Source organism: Capricornis sumatraensis, chromosome 4 (genome assembly GCF_032405125.1).
Source record: "Capricornis sumatraensis isolate serow.1 chromosome 4, serow.2, whole genome shotgun sequence".
NCBI classification, from domain to species: domain Eukaryota; kingdom Metazoa; phylum Chordata; class Mammalia; order Artiodactyla; family Bovidae; genus Capricornis; species Capricornis sumatraensis.
Window position 1 is genome coordinate 111,633,172 of NC_091072.1, and position 17,326 is coordinate 111,650,497.

The 17,326-nt window shown below is 35.9% G+C and overlaps 1 protein-coding gene across 3 annotated transcripts in view; it reads left to right on the forward strand.

Moving 5' to 3' along the window:
• Positions 1-15,544, forward strand: part of HCFC2 (host cell factor C2) — a 50,591-nt gene extending 35,047 nt beyond the window's left edge. The window contains exons 11-16 of one of the 3 annotated variants that reach the window (XR_011144819.1): positions 54-127; positions 2,012-2,149; positions 3,636-3,821; positions 7,197-7,482; positions 14,128-14,221; positions 14,886-15,544. Coding sequence is in view for 2 of the 3 variants with exons in the window: in XM_068970505.1 (XP_068826606.1) it covers positions 54-127; positions 2,012-2,149; positions 3,636-3,821; positions 7,197-7,511 (713 nt within the window). In the remaining variant the exon portion in view is untranslated. Of the gene's footprint in view, positions 1-53; positions 128-2,011; positions 2,150-3,635; positions 3,822-7,196; positions 7,512-14,127; positions 14,222-14,885 lie in introns of those variants that run through there. The other 2 variants (XM_068970506.1, XM_068970505.1) reach the window with 2 other exon arrangements.
• Positions 15,545-17,326: the final 1,782 nt, after the last annotated feature.

A 17,326-nucleotide genomic window follows, 5' to 3' on the forward strand; every position in this document is an offset into this window, starting at 1 on the left:
CTGTTTGCTCAGTGATTATATAAGTCTTATATGATGAATTGTTTAATTTTTAGTTGATGAAACATGTGCACTGCCTGCAACTAAGATAAGCCGTGTGGAGGCACATGCTGCCACGATGCCGTTTTCTGTAAGTATATGCCCTGGAGATGGATGTGCTTACAGATGGCTAAATACACTTTAAATGCTGAGCAACTTCAACCTAAATTCAGGAAAAGGCTCTTGGGTATCCTGTTAGTAATTACTTGACACAGATTGAAAAATGGAGGCTTAAAGAGAAAAATGTTCACAGTGTAATCTTAAGTGGAAAAAGTTGGATAAAAAAATAATATATATAGTGCATTCCCAATTTTATTAAAAACACACAGTACATACATTCACACTCTCACATGAGTCCACACAAATCTACACTACCTTGCTAGATGATTTTCTTCAGGTTGTGGGGCCAAAGATAATTTTTACTTTTTCTTTATGTTTTCAGTCTTTTCCTATAATGTTAACTTTCATAATCAGAAATGTGTGTATATACATAGATATATGTACATATGTAAATTACTTAACAATTTAAGGAATAAAAAGACATGTTATAGAACATAAAACTTGAATGGTTTTATTGCTAGCTGCTTAATAGGATAACAACAGAATATTGCAATCTTGAGTCAGACATACCTGTAGGATATCCTAATAATCTCTAACATTGGATTTTTTGGTGGAAGGCCAGAATTAGTCTGCCTGGTATCAAACTTAAATGCCAGGAATGTGCCTCACAAATATTATACTAAGATTGTCTCAAGTGGATGAATAGGAGGATAATACATATATGTGGTTTTGTATATTTTTAAATTATCAGTCATTTCAACTTTATTGCTATGAGCAAGAGTTTTTATTTAACCTAACATTTACCATTTAGAACCTTCAAGAATAGTTTGTAGTTTTAGTTTTCTTTCAGTGATGATTCTGTGGATTTTGATCATGTCTTTACCTTCATTAGCTTTCACCTTTCCAGAATGTTAAGCGCTAGTGTTCTAATAACTCTTCTCAAAGAAGAATTGTTAAAATGATTTTTTTCTCTTGAATCTGTTTTACAGTGCATCAGTTGGAATGGTATCTATAGTTGCATTTGGAGCCAGTTGTTTTATAAAAGTTGTTGAAGAGCATTTTAACAAGTTTAAAGCTATTTCTCTTAAAAACCTTTAAGACTCTCCTGGTTAGCTCACTTTATCATGTGTGATAGCCTCAATAACAAGTACTGTGAATTATAAGCATGTACCTCTGCTGTTATATATTTAAGACAGATTAAATAACTGAAGTACATATTTGTTTCGAGCTTCTGGAAACAGTGTCTCATTTATAAAGAAGATGGGCTTAAAAAGGACAAGTATAATTCACTTATCACTAAAAGTAGTTTAAGGTACAGGAAGTTTATTTGTTAAAGCAAGATAAAAATGTCAAACTGTTTAATCTGCTCCTCTTTAGTGTATGCTAAATTATATTCAAATTGCATTTTAGTTTTGAACATTTTTTCTCCTTTTAGGTTTGGAGAATCACAGGTATTTCAAGTGCAAAGATCACTGAATTTCTGCTAGTTGTTTTTGAATCTAGAAATAAGCCAGCTTGCAATGAATTTTTCCTTATTCGCTCCTTTTGGAGCGAGTTGTAATGTCACACTAAAGGGATTATTACATTTTTTGAGAGAGTCTCTGAAATGACAATGTTCTATAAAACAGCTGGCATTTTAACGTATCACTGATTGGAAAGCATGCTAACTCCAGTAGGTTGATAGCACAGAGCTACTGACTTGGAGAATGCCTGTCACTCCCTGTGTTTGAATTGGCATCCCTGTCTCACTTGTCAGTTGACCTAATCTGTTAAGAGTTTATTTACTTATGAGCTATTAATGTTGTGGCGTTTACCCATATACGTACGTGTAGATCACTGCATGGAGTTATTAAATCTTGGCATTTCTTGTATGTTCAGTAAGAGTCTTCATAAATTTTTCTTTCTCTGAAATTAGAAAGAGACTCCTTCAAATCCGGTGGCCATGGTGAAAGCAGGAGAACGACAGTGGTGTGACGTAGGAATTTTTAAAAATAATACAGCTTTGGTGAGCCAGTTTTATTTGCTGCCAAAAGGGAAGCAAAGCATTTCAAAGGTAGCTATTGATGTGTTTTCTACACTGTTAGTATAAGCCTCAAACATGCAACTTTAAGAAGTAATCCTGATTCAGGACATTTGAATGAGTGAAATTGGGATCTGTTTACTACCTATAATTAAGAGTTTGTATTAGTTATTGTATTCTTTTTTAAGGCTCCGTTTATAGAATATATCACAAGCAGGTTATTTTAAAAAGTCTTATACACTCACTGGACTGGATTTTGAGTCATAAATGATACAGTCTGGCCAGTACAGATGAAGATTTCTTGAAGTATCTCTAATGTTGTTACCTGGAGTGTTTAGAACGGAACTTTTTTTTAACTTAGAACTTTTGTTAGTCCCAATTTCATAATTTTAGAAATGTAAAGTCCTTAACATTATTGAATACAGTGAGGACCTTATATAGAGAGAGACATTAACCTTCTAAGAATTATGAAATAAGTAACAGCTCCAAAGCATACTGAATTTTTTCTGGAATGGGAATTGCAGAGAGGGAATTGCCAACAAAATGATATTTAGGTTTGAATCTCCCAAAGATCTTACAAATGGAGAATGTAACATTTATCATTATATTTTGGTTTCTCTAATACTACTTTCTGGTGTCCCACTTTTACATATTGAATCGTCCAATTCTTAACAAAAACAGACATCCTTATTAATATTGTGTTAGTATTATGCCTAACAAAATTTCTGGCTGTAGTTTGATTTCATATATATGGAACTACCTGTATCTAAGGGCCTGGTTAGCTATCTGTCTTTCCCCAAAGAAGGAAACATATAGTAAACTTGAGTTTGAGTTATCAGTTTCAGCACTTGACAGTGTGACCTTGGACAAATCACTTGTTTAACCTTGCTGAGACTGTTTCCTCATCTGTGAAATGAAGTAACTCCCTTAAAAATGGGATGAAACGTTGGCACTGTCTCACAGTGATGTAGTGATGTAAAAACTGTTTGAAAGTTGTAGGTGTTATGAGCTGCCTACCTAGAGTATGCAGTCTGGTTATTTAACATTTATTCAATATCTGCTGAATATTAATTTTTAAATGCTCTGTGCTGGCATGCTAGTTGTTCCTTTTCTGTCAAGCTTGCTTGCCTATGTCCAAAACGTATTGTTCCTGGCTAGACTGACAGTAAACCTGAGATTTTTATTCCAAGTTAAATTTACATGGAGATAGTTGTTACTTTGTTAATACTGGTTAGTTTTTTTCTCTTTTCTCTGTATTCTTGATGTGCAGAATACCTTTATATTTCTTTTTATAACCAGTGACTCTCAACTGGAAAGGCACTTTTCCTCTGGATGAGAATCACCAATTTATAGGCTTATTTACTTTTGTTTTGAGGGTGTTCATTCCATATATGAAAGAGGAAAATAAATAATGTGCACTACAACCCTAAAACTTAATTCATTCTTTAAAAGTTTTGTTATTCAATGAAAAATAATTAATTGCATCTTTCCTTTGACTTTTGCATATATTACATTTTAGATAGGAAATGCAGACGTACCTGACTACAGTTTACTTAAGAAACAAGATCTTGTTCCAGGCACAGGATACAGATTCAGGGTTGCTGCCATCAATGGTTGTGGAATAGGCCCTTTCAGCAAAATCAGTGAATTTAAAACTTGTATTCCCGGTTTTCCTGGAGCTCCTTCTGCAGTCAGAATTTCAAAGGTGAGACATCAGGTCAAGACTTAATGATTTAAATTACTGATACTTTGTACATGAAGTAAAACTATCAGTTTAAAGATTCCTTTTAGTGTCTGATGAAATGAGAGATATCTAAAAGGGGTGGATTAAATTTTTACAAAACATTTTTTGCTAATCACTCATAATATATATTTATTTAAAATATTTTAATTTATTTGGCTGTGCTGAGTCTTTTTTTTTTAATTATTTATTTATGTTTGGCTGTGTTAGGTCTTTGTTGCTGCATGGGCTTTTCTCTAGTTACAGTGAGTGGGGGCTACTCTCCCATTACGGTGAGCAGGCTTCTCATCATGATCGCGTCTCTTTTGGTGGAGCACGGGCTCTAGGGCCCAGGGTCTTCAGTAATTGTGGCACATGGGCTCAGTAGTTGCAGCTCGTGGGCTCTAGAGTGCTCAGTAGTTGTGTGTGCTGAGTCTTAGTTGCAACAGGTGGGATCTAGTTCCCTGACCAGGGTTCAACCTGGGCCCCCTGCATTGGGAGTACAGAGTCTTAGCCACTGGACTACCAGAGAAGTCCTCATTCGTGATATTTTAAAAATTTATTTATTTTTAATTGGAGGGTAATTGCTTTACAATGTTGTGTTGGTATCTGCTATACATCATCATGAATCAGCCATAGGTATACACATGTCCTCTCCCTCCTGAACCTCTCTCCACTGCCCCCCACCCCCTTAGATTATCACAGAGCTCCAGGCTGATTTCCCTGTAACCTCCCATTAGCTATTGGTTTTACACATGGTAATGTATATATTTCAGTGCTGCTTTCTCAGTTAGTCCCACACTCTCCTTCCCCTGCTCTATCCATAAGTCTGTTTTCTATGTCTGAGTCTCTCCTCCTGCCCTACAAATAGGTTCATCAGTACGATTTTTCTAGATTCCATCAGTTCAGTTCAGTCACTCAGTTATATCCGACTCTTTGTGACCCCACAGATTGTAGCACACCAGGCCTCCCTGTCCATCACGAACTCCTGGAGCCTACTCAAACTCATGTCCATCGAGTTGGTGATGCCATCCAACAATCTCATCCTCTGTTGTCCCCTTCTTCTCCCACCTTCAATCTTTCCCAGCATCAGGGTCTTTTCAAATGAGTCAGTTCTTCGCATCTGGTGGCCAAAGTATTGGAGTTTCAGCTTCAGCATCAGTCCTTCCAATGAATATTCAGGACTGATTTCTTTTAGATATGTGTTAATATATGATATTTGTTTTTCTGTTTCTGACTAACTTCCCTCTGTATAACAGGTTCTAGGTTTATCTACCTTACTAGAACTGACTCAAATTCATTCCTTTTTATGGCTTAATAATATTCCATTGTACATATATATCATAACTTCTTTTATCCATTCATCTGTCAATGAACAACATCTAGGGTTCTTCCATGTCCTGGCTATTGTCAGTAGTGCTGCAGTGAACATTAGGGTACATGTGTCTTTTTCAATTATGATTTTCTCAGGGTATTGCCCAGTAGTGGGATTAAAAAATGCTCAACATTGCATATTATTCAGTTCAGTTCAGTCACTCAGTCGTGTCCGACTCTTTGCGACCCCATGAATCACAGCACACCAGGCCTCCCTGTCCATCACCAACTCACAGAGTTCACTCAGACTCCTGTCCATTGAGTCGGTGATGCCATCCAGCCATCTCATCCTCTGTCGTCCCCTTCTCCTCCTGCCCCCAATCCCTCCCAGCATCAAGGTCTTTTCCAAAGTCAACTCTTTGCATGAGGTGGCCAAAGTCTAGGAGTTTCAGCTTTAGCATCAGTCATTCCAATGAACACCCAGGACTGATCTCCTTTAGAATGGACTGGTTGGATCTCCTTGCAGTCCAGGGGACTCTCAAGGGTCTTCTCCAACACCACAGTTCAAAAGCATCAATTCTTCAGCTCTCAGCTTTCTTCACAGTCCAACTCTTCACATCCATACATGACCACTGGAAAAACCATAGCCTTGACTAGACGGACCTTTGTTGGCAAAGTAATGTCTCTGCTTTTGAATATGCTATCTAGGTTGGTCATAACTTTCCTTTTAAGGAGTAAGCGTCTTTTAATTTCATGGCTGCAATCACCATCTGCAGTGATTTTGGAGCCCCCAAAAATAAAGTCTGACACTGTTTCCACTGTTTCCCCATCTATTTCCCATGAAGTGATGGGACCAGATGCCATGATCTTCATTTTCTGAATGTTGAGCTTTAAGCCAACTTTTTCACTCTCCTCTTTCACTTTCATCAAGAGGCTATTTAGTTCCTCTTCACCTTCTGCCATAAGGGTGGTGTCATCTGCATATCTGAGGTTATTGATATTTCTCCCGGCAATCTTGATTCCAGCTTGTGCTTCATCCAGCCCAGTGTTTCTCATGATGTACTCTGCATAGAAGTTAAATAAGCAGGGTAACAATATACAGCCTTGATGTACTCCTTTTCCTATTTGCTTATTATTAGAGAAATACAAATCAAAACTACAATGATATATCACCTCACACTGGTCAGAATGGCCATCATCAAAAAATCTACAAATAATAAATGCTGGAGAGAATGTGCAGAAAAGGGAACCCTCTTGCACTCTTGGTCAGAATGTAAATTTATACAGCCACTTGGAGAACAATATAGAGATTTCTTAAAAAAAAACTAGGAATAAAACTACTGTATGATCCAGCAGTTCCACTACTGGGCATGATACTTTTAAGGACACAAATTTCAAGCAGAATTACAGCATCCAGATTTTGGAAAGTCAGGGAGATCTGTGTATGCTTCTTATATTAATTTTGTTCTTGTTATAGAAATGAAAAGTATTATGCTAGAGAATTTTAATGTGTGTGTTCAGTCGCTCATTCATGTCTGACTCTTTGCCACCCCATGGACTGTAGCCTGCCAGGCTCCCCTGTCCATGAACTTTCCCAGGCATGAATACTGGAGTGGGTTGCCATTTCCTACCCTTCCTAGTTGGGAAGGGGATCTTCCCAGCTCAAGGATCAATCTTGTGTCTCTTACGTCTCTGCTATTGGCAGGCAGATTTTCACCACTGTGCCACCTGACATTTAATTGGATTATATTTTATCCTAAGGTCATATCTCTGTTTAGAGAAGAAAAGTTCTGCTTTCAGATAAGAAAGATCTCGTTCTTTGGGTGTACAGGCAGACATTTAAGCCTAGTTATGTTTTTTAAAAGGGCATAAATTAAACATTACAGATCCAGGTAAGGTAAATTTTTAAAAATCAACAACAAAAGTTGTAACATCTGATACAGTTACTTTAGTGAAAACATCTTGTGTTCTAAAGATAATATAGTAAGTGCTACTAGAGAAAACTTCAGAATCTTTATCTGTCTTTGTTTTTCTCCTCTCTTCAAGAATGTTGAGGGCATCCATCTTTCCTGGGAACCTCCAACTTCACCTTCTGGAAATATTTTGGAATATTCAGCCTACTTGGCTATCCGCACAGCACAAATACAGGATAATCCAAGTCAACTTGTGTTTATGAGGATTTATTGTGGTCTTAAGACATCATGTATAGTAACTGCTGGGCAGCTTGCAAATGCACATATTGATTATACATCCAGGCCTGCCATTGTGTTCAGGATATCAGCAAAGAATGAAAAGGGATATGGACCAGCTACACAAGTTCGATGGCTTCAAGGTAACAATAAAAAAGCACCTTTAAATTGATTTTCTTTTCTTTTCTTTTTTTTTTACTGAAGCTATTGTGATGATTATTTATTAGTAACTGGTTTTGGAGATTTGTCATTTAAGAGTATTCTCTGACTGTATTTCTAGCAGTTATGAATTTGAGTTTGTAAGTTGTTCTTAAAATGTATTTGCTCAATTCTAGATCCAAATAAAAATAGAAAAGAAGCAAAGCCTCTCTGAAAATCAGTATATGAATTCTTCCCTATAGTTATAGCTCCATTATAAAGAAAAATAGTAAAATTAAGATAAAAGCTAAAGGCTTTATTACCCCAATATCTTTTATAAAGGCCATGTAACTCAGTCATCCTAGAGTTATTGAGATGATTCTAGTAACTGGCTGTTGTACACTGTGCTGTCTTATATGGTAAATGTTCCCTACACTGAAAAGGTCCAGTTTTTGAGTACTCCGTCTCACGTTATTCTATATGAGCAGTGGTCCTCTAGCAACTATCTTCTACTGGATAATATTTGTAATACTGATTTTAGGAGCCATTTGATTCATTTCAGTTAGCACAGAGCTTAAGAAATTAAAAAAAAAGAAAGAAGCAAGTTCAGAAACTCTGCTTTGGAATTTTTATCATTTTCCAAGAATCATAGCAACATACAAAAAGATTAATGGGTTTTCTTGATTCATACCAGGTTGATATATTGGAATATATTTTCGGCCAAAGCACTTACCTGGCCCTCAGTTTCCTGATTAATAGATGAGGGAGTTAAAAAGAAGTTTACCTTTAAGGTCCCTTTCAGCACTTAAATTCAGTATGTTCATTAGAAGTGAAGTTTATCACTAAATATTTTAACATCTGTCTTAATGGATCTAATTTTGCTTTTGCTGAAATTAAAATGTTCATAATTTAAAATTCAGCGTTTTTTGTCCTCCTTATCACAGAAAGAAAGAAGCACCTTAACAGGACATGAGTTTTGAAATAGTGTTTTAAACATTTGTAAGATTTTTGTAAATGCTCTAAATGTTTTATTTTTGCATTGTTTTTACCTTGAAATTGTATAAACTTTTTTACAACTGAAATATAAGCATTAGACAGCTTACTCAGGTTCCATTACAACCTTAAAGATACATATAGGCATTATGGAGAGTCTGCTACAGGTGACTTGTTTTAAACATTTTAGGAATTTCATGGTTCCACTGCCTATTCGAATCCAGAATAAATATATAGAGCAATAATTGCAGAAAAGACATTTCAGACTAAGCTGCAGTAACTGCAGGAGCACAGGTCTGTCCTTTTTATACCGTGTAACCTTTTGCCAGTTGAGGTTGACTGAGTAGCTATGTCCTCAAACTTCATGTATAATACTCCCAGCAAAGATGGATTTAATTGTGCAGAACTGATATGTATGTATGTTCCAGTTACTAATTTAAAGTGTATAGAATATTTTAATATATAATTTTTGTAAAGAACTGGGATTTTTATACTACAGTATTTGTAATTAATGTGTCTTCACTAATTAAGTTTCTCTTGAAGAAAATATGCAAACTGTTAGACACGTATTGAAAGATTTCCAAACTCTAAAGGTAAAATAAATGCACTACTGTGGTGTTGTTAGAATACCTTTTTTGTGGCTATATGAATCCTTGATCTCTAAATGTGTACTTTACAAACAGTGTTTACAAGGAGCTTCTCTGGTTTGTTAGCCCAGCACCTGCCTTGGTGAGAGCCTCATTCTGTATTTGTTTAACTCATATGCATTGCTTTTTGGCATATGCTTGCTTTTTGCACTAGTAGAATTTTAACTTACCTCATTATTATGTTTGTAATCATTTGTATAGCTTCCATAATATGTCTGATATAGGCTAAAGAAGTACTTAACCAAAGTTAAAATAAATGGTAAGCAATTTTGCACATATTAAATGCTAGGGTTTGTTGTATATGTGTGTATGTTTAGTTATAAAAAAAAGTAAGAATGGAAAGTTACAGTAAGTATATATTTCAAGCCCAGTCATTGTATAATCTACTTGCTTTATTAGGAAAAGGTCTGGCTTTTAACGCCTTATTCTCATTTAGGATTAACAGTTTGTTAATCAAACTGCATTAACAGTTTGCATCTTGAAGCACTTCCCTTAATGACAAAGAATAAGTTGACTTTAAACAAAGAATAGAATATTTGAGTGTTTCTAACTATTTAGTATTTTGTTTTTTAGTTTACTTTGCTTAAATGCCTCTTCTGTTCCAGACTAGCAGGTGAATATGAACCTGTGGTTCTAAAATATGTCTTATTTTCTAGAGAGAAAGGCAGTCTTTGTATACCAAGGGATTTACTTTGAGAATTAGCCCAAATTCTTAACATTTTTTTTACAATTGTACATTAACTTCTAGTCACATTTATCCCTTTGATAAATGGTTGGTGACTGAAAGATGCCATAGAGAAATCTCTGTGGCTTTGACATTAATAGTTAGTAAGAGATCATTGAGCTGTATGTTTATGAAGAGAATGGATGGATATAAATAATAGGAGAAGTGCATTTATCTTCTTATGATTTGCACATTTTCTAAGTGAAGATCCTCTGGTGTTGCAGTGACTGCAGTGATAACATGCAGATATCTTTCGTAAGAGGATTTACACTGAGTTAAATTACTTTCTTTACTCCTTCTAACTGAATAAGCAATTCAGATGTACAAGTCTTTGTGCCACAATCCTCCTGGACTCTAGAGCTTTGGTTCACATACTAGTAAAAAGATTTTTCTGTTGCACGCTCTTAGAATTATGTTTTCTAAAATATTGTACTGACTTCATTTTAGTTTAGTAAACTTTGGCAACTTAACTAGAAGTAGGGTATTGTATACTCACTTTTACTCGCATTAAAAAAAAAAAAAAACAGAAATAACCTGATTGCATGTATGAGCCCCTGCTCCCTCTAACCCAGTCGCATAAATATAATCATCTGTAAGAAGGTCAAACTGTTGATCCATTATTTCAAAGACTTGTAGACTAGCAGAGTTTTGTTGCAGAGATATGGTCTATATAACTGGAGATATTTTTTAAAATTGCAGCATTTGTAGCATAAAAATAACCTGTAACATTGGATATGAAGAGATTATTCGTATTTAAAAGTATTGTAGTCATCTGATCTTAAATGAAGTAGGTTACAAAATAGACTTGGTCCTTGACCATTGAAGGTGTAAGTAACTGACAGTTATGTTTTCCAAGGCTAATTTTAGGCAGTTTTATGGACTGTGTACCAGTGACATGTAAAATAAAGCACCTTCTCTACTGTAACCAGTTACAGGTGTTATTTATTTTGAATTACGTGGAAGAAAAATTAGTGATGGCATAGTAAATCTGTAGAAATGTTGATTTTGTATAAATCACTTAAAATAATATAGGCAATCTTGTAAATAATGCTGCTGTTAGTTGTTTAGTCGCTAAGTCGTGTCCAACTCTTTGTGACCCCGTGGACTGCAGCACACCTTTTCTTGCACTATCTCCCAGAGTTTGCTCCAACTCATGTCCATTCTGATGATGATGCCAGCCAACCATGTTATCCTCTGTTGCCCCCTTCTCCTTCTGCCCTCAGTCTTTCCCAGCATCAGGGTCTTTTCCAGTGAGGCAGCTTTTTGCATCAGGTGGTCAAAGTATTGGAACTTCAGCATCAGCATCCTTCCAGGGAATATTCAGGGTTGATTTCCTTTAGGATTGACTGGTTTGGTCTTGCTGTCCAAGGGACTCTCAAGAGTCTTCTCCAGCACCACAATTCAAAAGCATCGGTTTTTTGGCACAGAAAGAATGAAATGTGTCTAAAAATTTGTTTATGAGTTAGTGGATTGTGTTTGGGAGTCATTTTCTGATAAAAATATAAAGCTTCTCTAACCTTTATTGTAGCTAAACTAGTATGCTTGAAAGTAAAAAAGCAAATGGCTCCAAGAAACAGATTAACCTAGTTGTCCCATTTCTTTTTTTTTCTTTGGTCTTGTTTACTTTCAATATTTTTTTCTTCGTGCTTTTCATTTTAATTCATAGCAGCCCGTCTTCTGTCCTAGCTGCTCCATCAAAATGGCTGTAGCAAAGGTCAGGGATAACATCTCATTTCCCAAATCCAGTGAATTGTTTCATTGTACTTAATCTTATCATTGAAACTTTAACTACTTTAAACTTGACACTTTCACCTTTTTTTAGCTTCTGTCAAACTGTGCCCTTTGTCTTCTTATGTATCTCCTCTGTCTGCAGTCCTGTTTTCCACTCCCACCTGTCTCCAGAGATTCACGTAAATGTTGCCAATCTGATGAAGCCTTTCCTGACATAATTTATTTCTAGGGAGACTTGCCTCCTTTTTCCTGTGCCCCCACTGCCCTTTGTTCAGTCTTGTCATAGCAGCCTAGAAGCTGTTATGCCCTTAACTTGTCAGCATTGTTCCTCGCCCTCTGCCAGGTGGTAGGTCTCTAGGGCAGAGACTGGGTCTTTATCTCTCTTCCGTATCAGCCATTTAGCTGGTACTTAAATATTTTAACAAATGATTAAGGAAAACTGTCACCTTTATGTCTCTTTCCATACTTCCCCTCCTCTTCTCAAATTGCATCGAAGTGCAAGGGAGGCTTTCAAAGGGAAAGAGATTTTAGCAGATTTAATAAGCTTTTGGAGGAAATACAAGGTCCACCTTTGTCTTACTCTACCCTGCTGTTACTTAGGTTCCTAAGAGAAGTTCTGAGATAAGTAAGAGATATGTTACTATGTATTTATTAGGCTAAAAAGGATTTAATAGGGGTGTGTTTAGATATCAAGAGGGATTCTTTGATCTAAAAAGATATGAGCATTTAGTGAAATCGGTTGGCATTACTGGATAATGATTTTTAATGATCAGGATTTCTAATGATTTTGGATGATAAGGAAAATGAGCTAAAACTATTTCGAGAGTCAGTCTCTCTGATTTCCACACAGGAAAGCCATGGACAGTTGTCTAGAAGAAGCTACCTATTTAATACGTAAGCACAGGGAGCTGCTGAAGGACACAGAGCCCCAGCATTAATACTGCACTGGAGTCTGTCAGGCCACTGTGGCCACCTCTAAACTTACAGGACAGAGGATTTTTACTTGAAAATAAGATGACAGTGGCACACCTTCCTTCCAGGTTTCCCAGTTATCCTTGGGAGTTCTTATATAGTTATGCATTTCTATAAGTCAGAAAAGACTTTTTAAAAATCAAGCCTGGAAAAACATGAACTGCAGCATTCTGGGAGGAACAATTAATTCTAAAAACTGAACGATGAAAGAAAAAGCTATACCAGCCTCCTTATCCAAAATAGATTTTTGTATCTTCTATTTCTATATCTGTATAGCACAGCAGCTAATGTTTATTTTTTAACAAAGAGTAATCTGTCCACTAGCAATTCATGGTCCAGCAAATGTCCAGCTCTGACCAAGGGAATTATCCATTCCTCCTCCTCTCTGAGAAGACAGAGTGGAAGTTCCTTAAGAGCTTGAGGAAAGTCCCCTCCCTATTTCTCTGTTTCTTATTGAAGAAGGAGGGCAAAGCTACAGGTATAATAATTATATCTGGTTTAACAAAGGTGTGGGTGTGCCACTTAAGGCAGCATAGCATATAAGAGAGTGGGTGAGACCCTGAAGGTCTTGTCAACTGCTTGGTCCAAAATCATCCTGCAGCCAGCTGCAGTATAGCACTTCCTGGTGGCAGTGTCCATTCCAGTTCACATATGGGTAAGATTTTGGGTCTTGCAGCAAGCAGCCTAGGATTTTAAAAATAGCATAGTGATGTCTGGAACTTTTTGAATGATTGGAACCCGGGTGGGGAGACAGGACCTAAAGGATACTCTCTGTCTGCTCTCCGTTTCCTGGGAGTGTGGTGCCAGCCATTTGCTTCCAGGCCTAGTCCACCTCTTGTACCAACTCCCTAACCCAAGATAACTTTGGCCTGTGTTGCTGGGTACAAAGCATAGATCCGTGTTTCAAGATTTTTTTTCTTTCAGATTTCTAGATTGAATACCAAAATGTATAGTTAATCCCCTCAATAAGATTAAATTGCACTTTAACTGTGCCTTGTTTAATCTGCAGAATGTCACTGCTGGTGATGACCCTGGCAGAGATATGATTGCAAAATTGTTATGACAACTTGGGCACCTGTTATTGACCAGTGTGGAGAAACTAGCTGCCATGCACTTTATTTTTCAATTGCTTAATACATAAATGCACTGTTAAAAGAATGTGCCAAAGGGAATTTGTACTTTTGAAAGTCAACAGAATTCAGTAGAGTCAATGTCTTCTCAGTTTATTTTGGGATTTGCATCACTTATCATTTTATTCTCCACTTATACAAATAATTATACCCAGTGAACAAAGTAACCGGTTAACCAGAATCATGCCAGTGGCTGAACCAACTTGGCAGAGCAGCACTGTAATACTGCCATCTCATTAGATCCCAGCTTTCTGGGAACGTAATTAACTTCTGTGAAGAATAGCTCGTATTTATTCCTTTCTTCCTATTACTATGTAGTTCTTCCCCACCAGTTACAATAATTGGCTGATTTGCAATGCAGAACAGTGGCTGAAATATCAGATATTCCCTCTCTTTGTTGGTGAAATTGTATCATATAACCTTTTATTTTTTTCTTTTAAAATGCTTGTTGAGAATAAAATGATCACACGTCTTCAGCTTAAGAACTAGAATACCCTGAGATGTATACAGCTCCCCCACTTTGCCTTCCTTCCACACATACCACGAGGTAAACATTATTCTGGATTATTTGGTAACAATTCTCTTGTTTTTATTTATGGCTTTGCATTCTATGTTATGTATCCCTAATATTTAGATTTACTTGTTTCTGAACTTATATGTAAATGGTATCATGCTTTATATATTCTTCTGTGACTTTTTCTGACATTGTTTTTTGAGATTCCTATCCATGTTTATGCATGTAAGTGTATTTCATTTGTTTTCACTACTGTATAGTATTCCATTGTATGACTGTACCACAATTTATTTATCTGTTCCCCTGTTCATGGAGGTTTGGATTGTTTTCAGTTTTGGCTATTCTGAATGACACTGCTATGAGCATTCTACCAATTACAGTGTAAGCTCTGTGTGGGCAGGGGTTTTGTCTTGATTCATCTGATTTTTTCTAACACATTCACAGTGTCTGGAACAAGGCTGGTACGTGGTGGATGCTTAATAAATATCTGAGGAATGAGTGAATCCTTGTACATGTCACCTGGTGCACATGTGCAAGAGTTCTCTAGGGCACTTGTTTTCAAATATGGTCCAGGGATTCTTGAGGACCCTGACACCCCTTCAGAGGGGAGTCTGTGAGGGCAAAATGATTTTCATAAGAGTGCTAAAATGTTATTTGTCCGCTTCACTCTCATTTTTCACATTTAAATGTTTTTCAGATATATGACGACATCACTCTGACAGCTTATCAAGGGTGTACCTGTGTATTTTTGTTTTGAAAATGTCTGTTTTAACTTCTAATATGGTAAATTTTGATAAGTATAAGCCACATGAACAACAAGCTCTTTGAGGTCCTCAATAATTTTTAAGGCTGTATAGAGGTTCTGGAGTAAAAATTTGAGAACTGATGCTCCAAAAAGCAGGTTTCACTTCGTCATGCTGAACTGTTTTCTACAGCATTTGTACCAGTAGGCTCCCACTGGCAGTGGTTGAGTGGCATTGCAAATGTTTAGGTCTTAGCAAACACTTAATCTTGACTATCTTTTATATTTGCCAGTTGAGTGGCAATTATATAGTATCTTACTGTGCATTTAATTTGCATTTCCCTGATTACTAATGAAATTGAATGTTTTTTCATATATAAACGTGTTTCCTCTTTGTAAAATACCTGTTCATGTCTTTTACCCATTTTTCTGTTGATGTCTATTTCATTGATTTATATAATTTCTTTATATATTCTGAATCCCAGTCCTTTGTCACTTAAATATGTTGTATGTATGTTCTCCAAGTTTATGTATTATCTTTTGTAATTGTATTGAACTTATTAATTAGCTTGGAGAAAATTGGTATCTTTTCAATAATGAGTCTTCCCATCCAAAACCGTTGTGTATTTCTCCATTTATTTAATATCTCTCAATAAACTTATAACTATTTTTCTCCATAAAGGCCTTCACGTCTTATATTAGTTTTTTTTAATATATTTTTTAATGCTGTGGTAAATTTCTTAAAATTACACTTTCTTATCTATGTGGTTCTTACTGATTATAGATCTGTTGTAGCTACATGTTGATTCTGCATCTAGCAACCATGCTAAAATTTTATTAGTTCTTATTTAGATGTCTTTTGAGTTTTTTTTATATAATGACATCATGTGAAATGGTGGCAGTTTTCTTCCTTTTCCTGAACTTTCTCCCTTTAAAAAAATTTGTTACATTCTGTACTTGCTAGGACCTGTAGTACAATGTTGAAAAGGACTGATGATGAACATCCTGTCTCAGTCCCAGTTTAAAGGGAATGCTTTTAACATTTCAGTTTTCTAGGTTTTATGTTTTTTCCACAAATGGCCTGTCCTCAGATTAAGGAGATTCTTTTCTATTTTTAGTTTGCTAATAGTTTTTTTTTTAAATATGTATTTACCTTCATCAAGTCTTTGTTGCAGCTTGCAGGATCTTTCTTGCCTCATGCAAGATCTTTTGCGGCACAGACTGTGTATTTGTGGTGTGTGGGCTTAATTGCCCTGTGGCATATGGGGTCCTAGTTCCCCAACCAGGGATCAAACTCGCATCCCCTGCATTGCAAGGTGGATTCTTAAACTAGGGAGGTCCCTGCTAATAGTTTAATATGAATGAATGTTGAATCTTATTGAATGCTTTTTTCTCACTTATTTAAAGGGATGAATTGTTTTAATGTTACTGTATTAAACTGATAGTTGATTTTTTAATATTGAACCCATCTTTAATTCCTAGGATAAACCCAATTTGGTCCTGGTGTGTGTGTGTTAATACATTGTTGGACTCAACTTGCAAATATTTTCTTTAGAATTTTTGCCTCTACATTCATGAGTGAAATCAGCTTATAATTTTCCTTTTATGTCCTGCATTGTCTGTTTTGGTGTCAAGGTTATACTAATCTTACTAAAAGAGTTTTTCAACAGTCTGGAAGAGTTTAAGATTGGAACTAGTCTTAAAGCCAGTGGTCATTAAGAGCGTGTAAACTGTTGATCCATTTCTTTGAGGATTACAGCATCATTAAGATATATTATTTTCGAGTCAGTTTTATTAAATTTAATAAGTTCTTCTAGTGATTTCTCCATTTCATCTTAGTTTAAAACTTCTTGATATTGTTATCCATATTATCTTTATACCATTTGTTTCCACAGCATATGTAGTTATGACTGTTTCTCATTCCTGTCATTTACGCCTTCTCATTTTTTCTTCATCATTAATCCTTCCAGAGGTTTGACTGGTTAACCCACTAGTCATTTAAAAAATGTATTTCCAAATGCTTGGGTGGATTACAGTTGTCTTAATTTTTATATCTAATGACATTTTGCCAGAGAATATGAGCTATAAGATCTGAAATTTGAGACTAGCTTTATGACTTATCTTGTGATCAGTTTTCATACATGTCCCATGTGTACATTGATAAGTGTATATTCCTCAGTTGAATATAGTGTCCATTAGATCAAATTTGTTAGTTGTGCTGTGCAGATCTTCTTTACTGATTTATCTTATACTTGGTTTCTTATTTACTGAAGAGCCTCAAGATTTCATTATTAGCAGATTTCTCAGTTTCTCTTGAAGTGGTGTTTGCTTTCTGTTTGGGCTTTATTTTTAGATGAACGCATGAGTGCTTAGTCACTCAGTCATATCTGACTCTT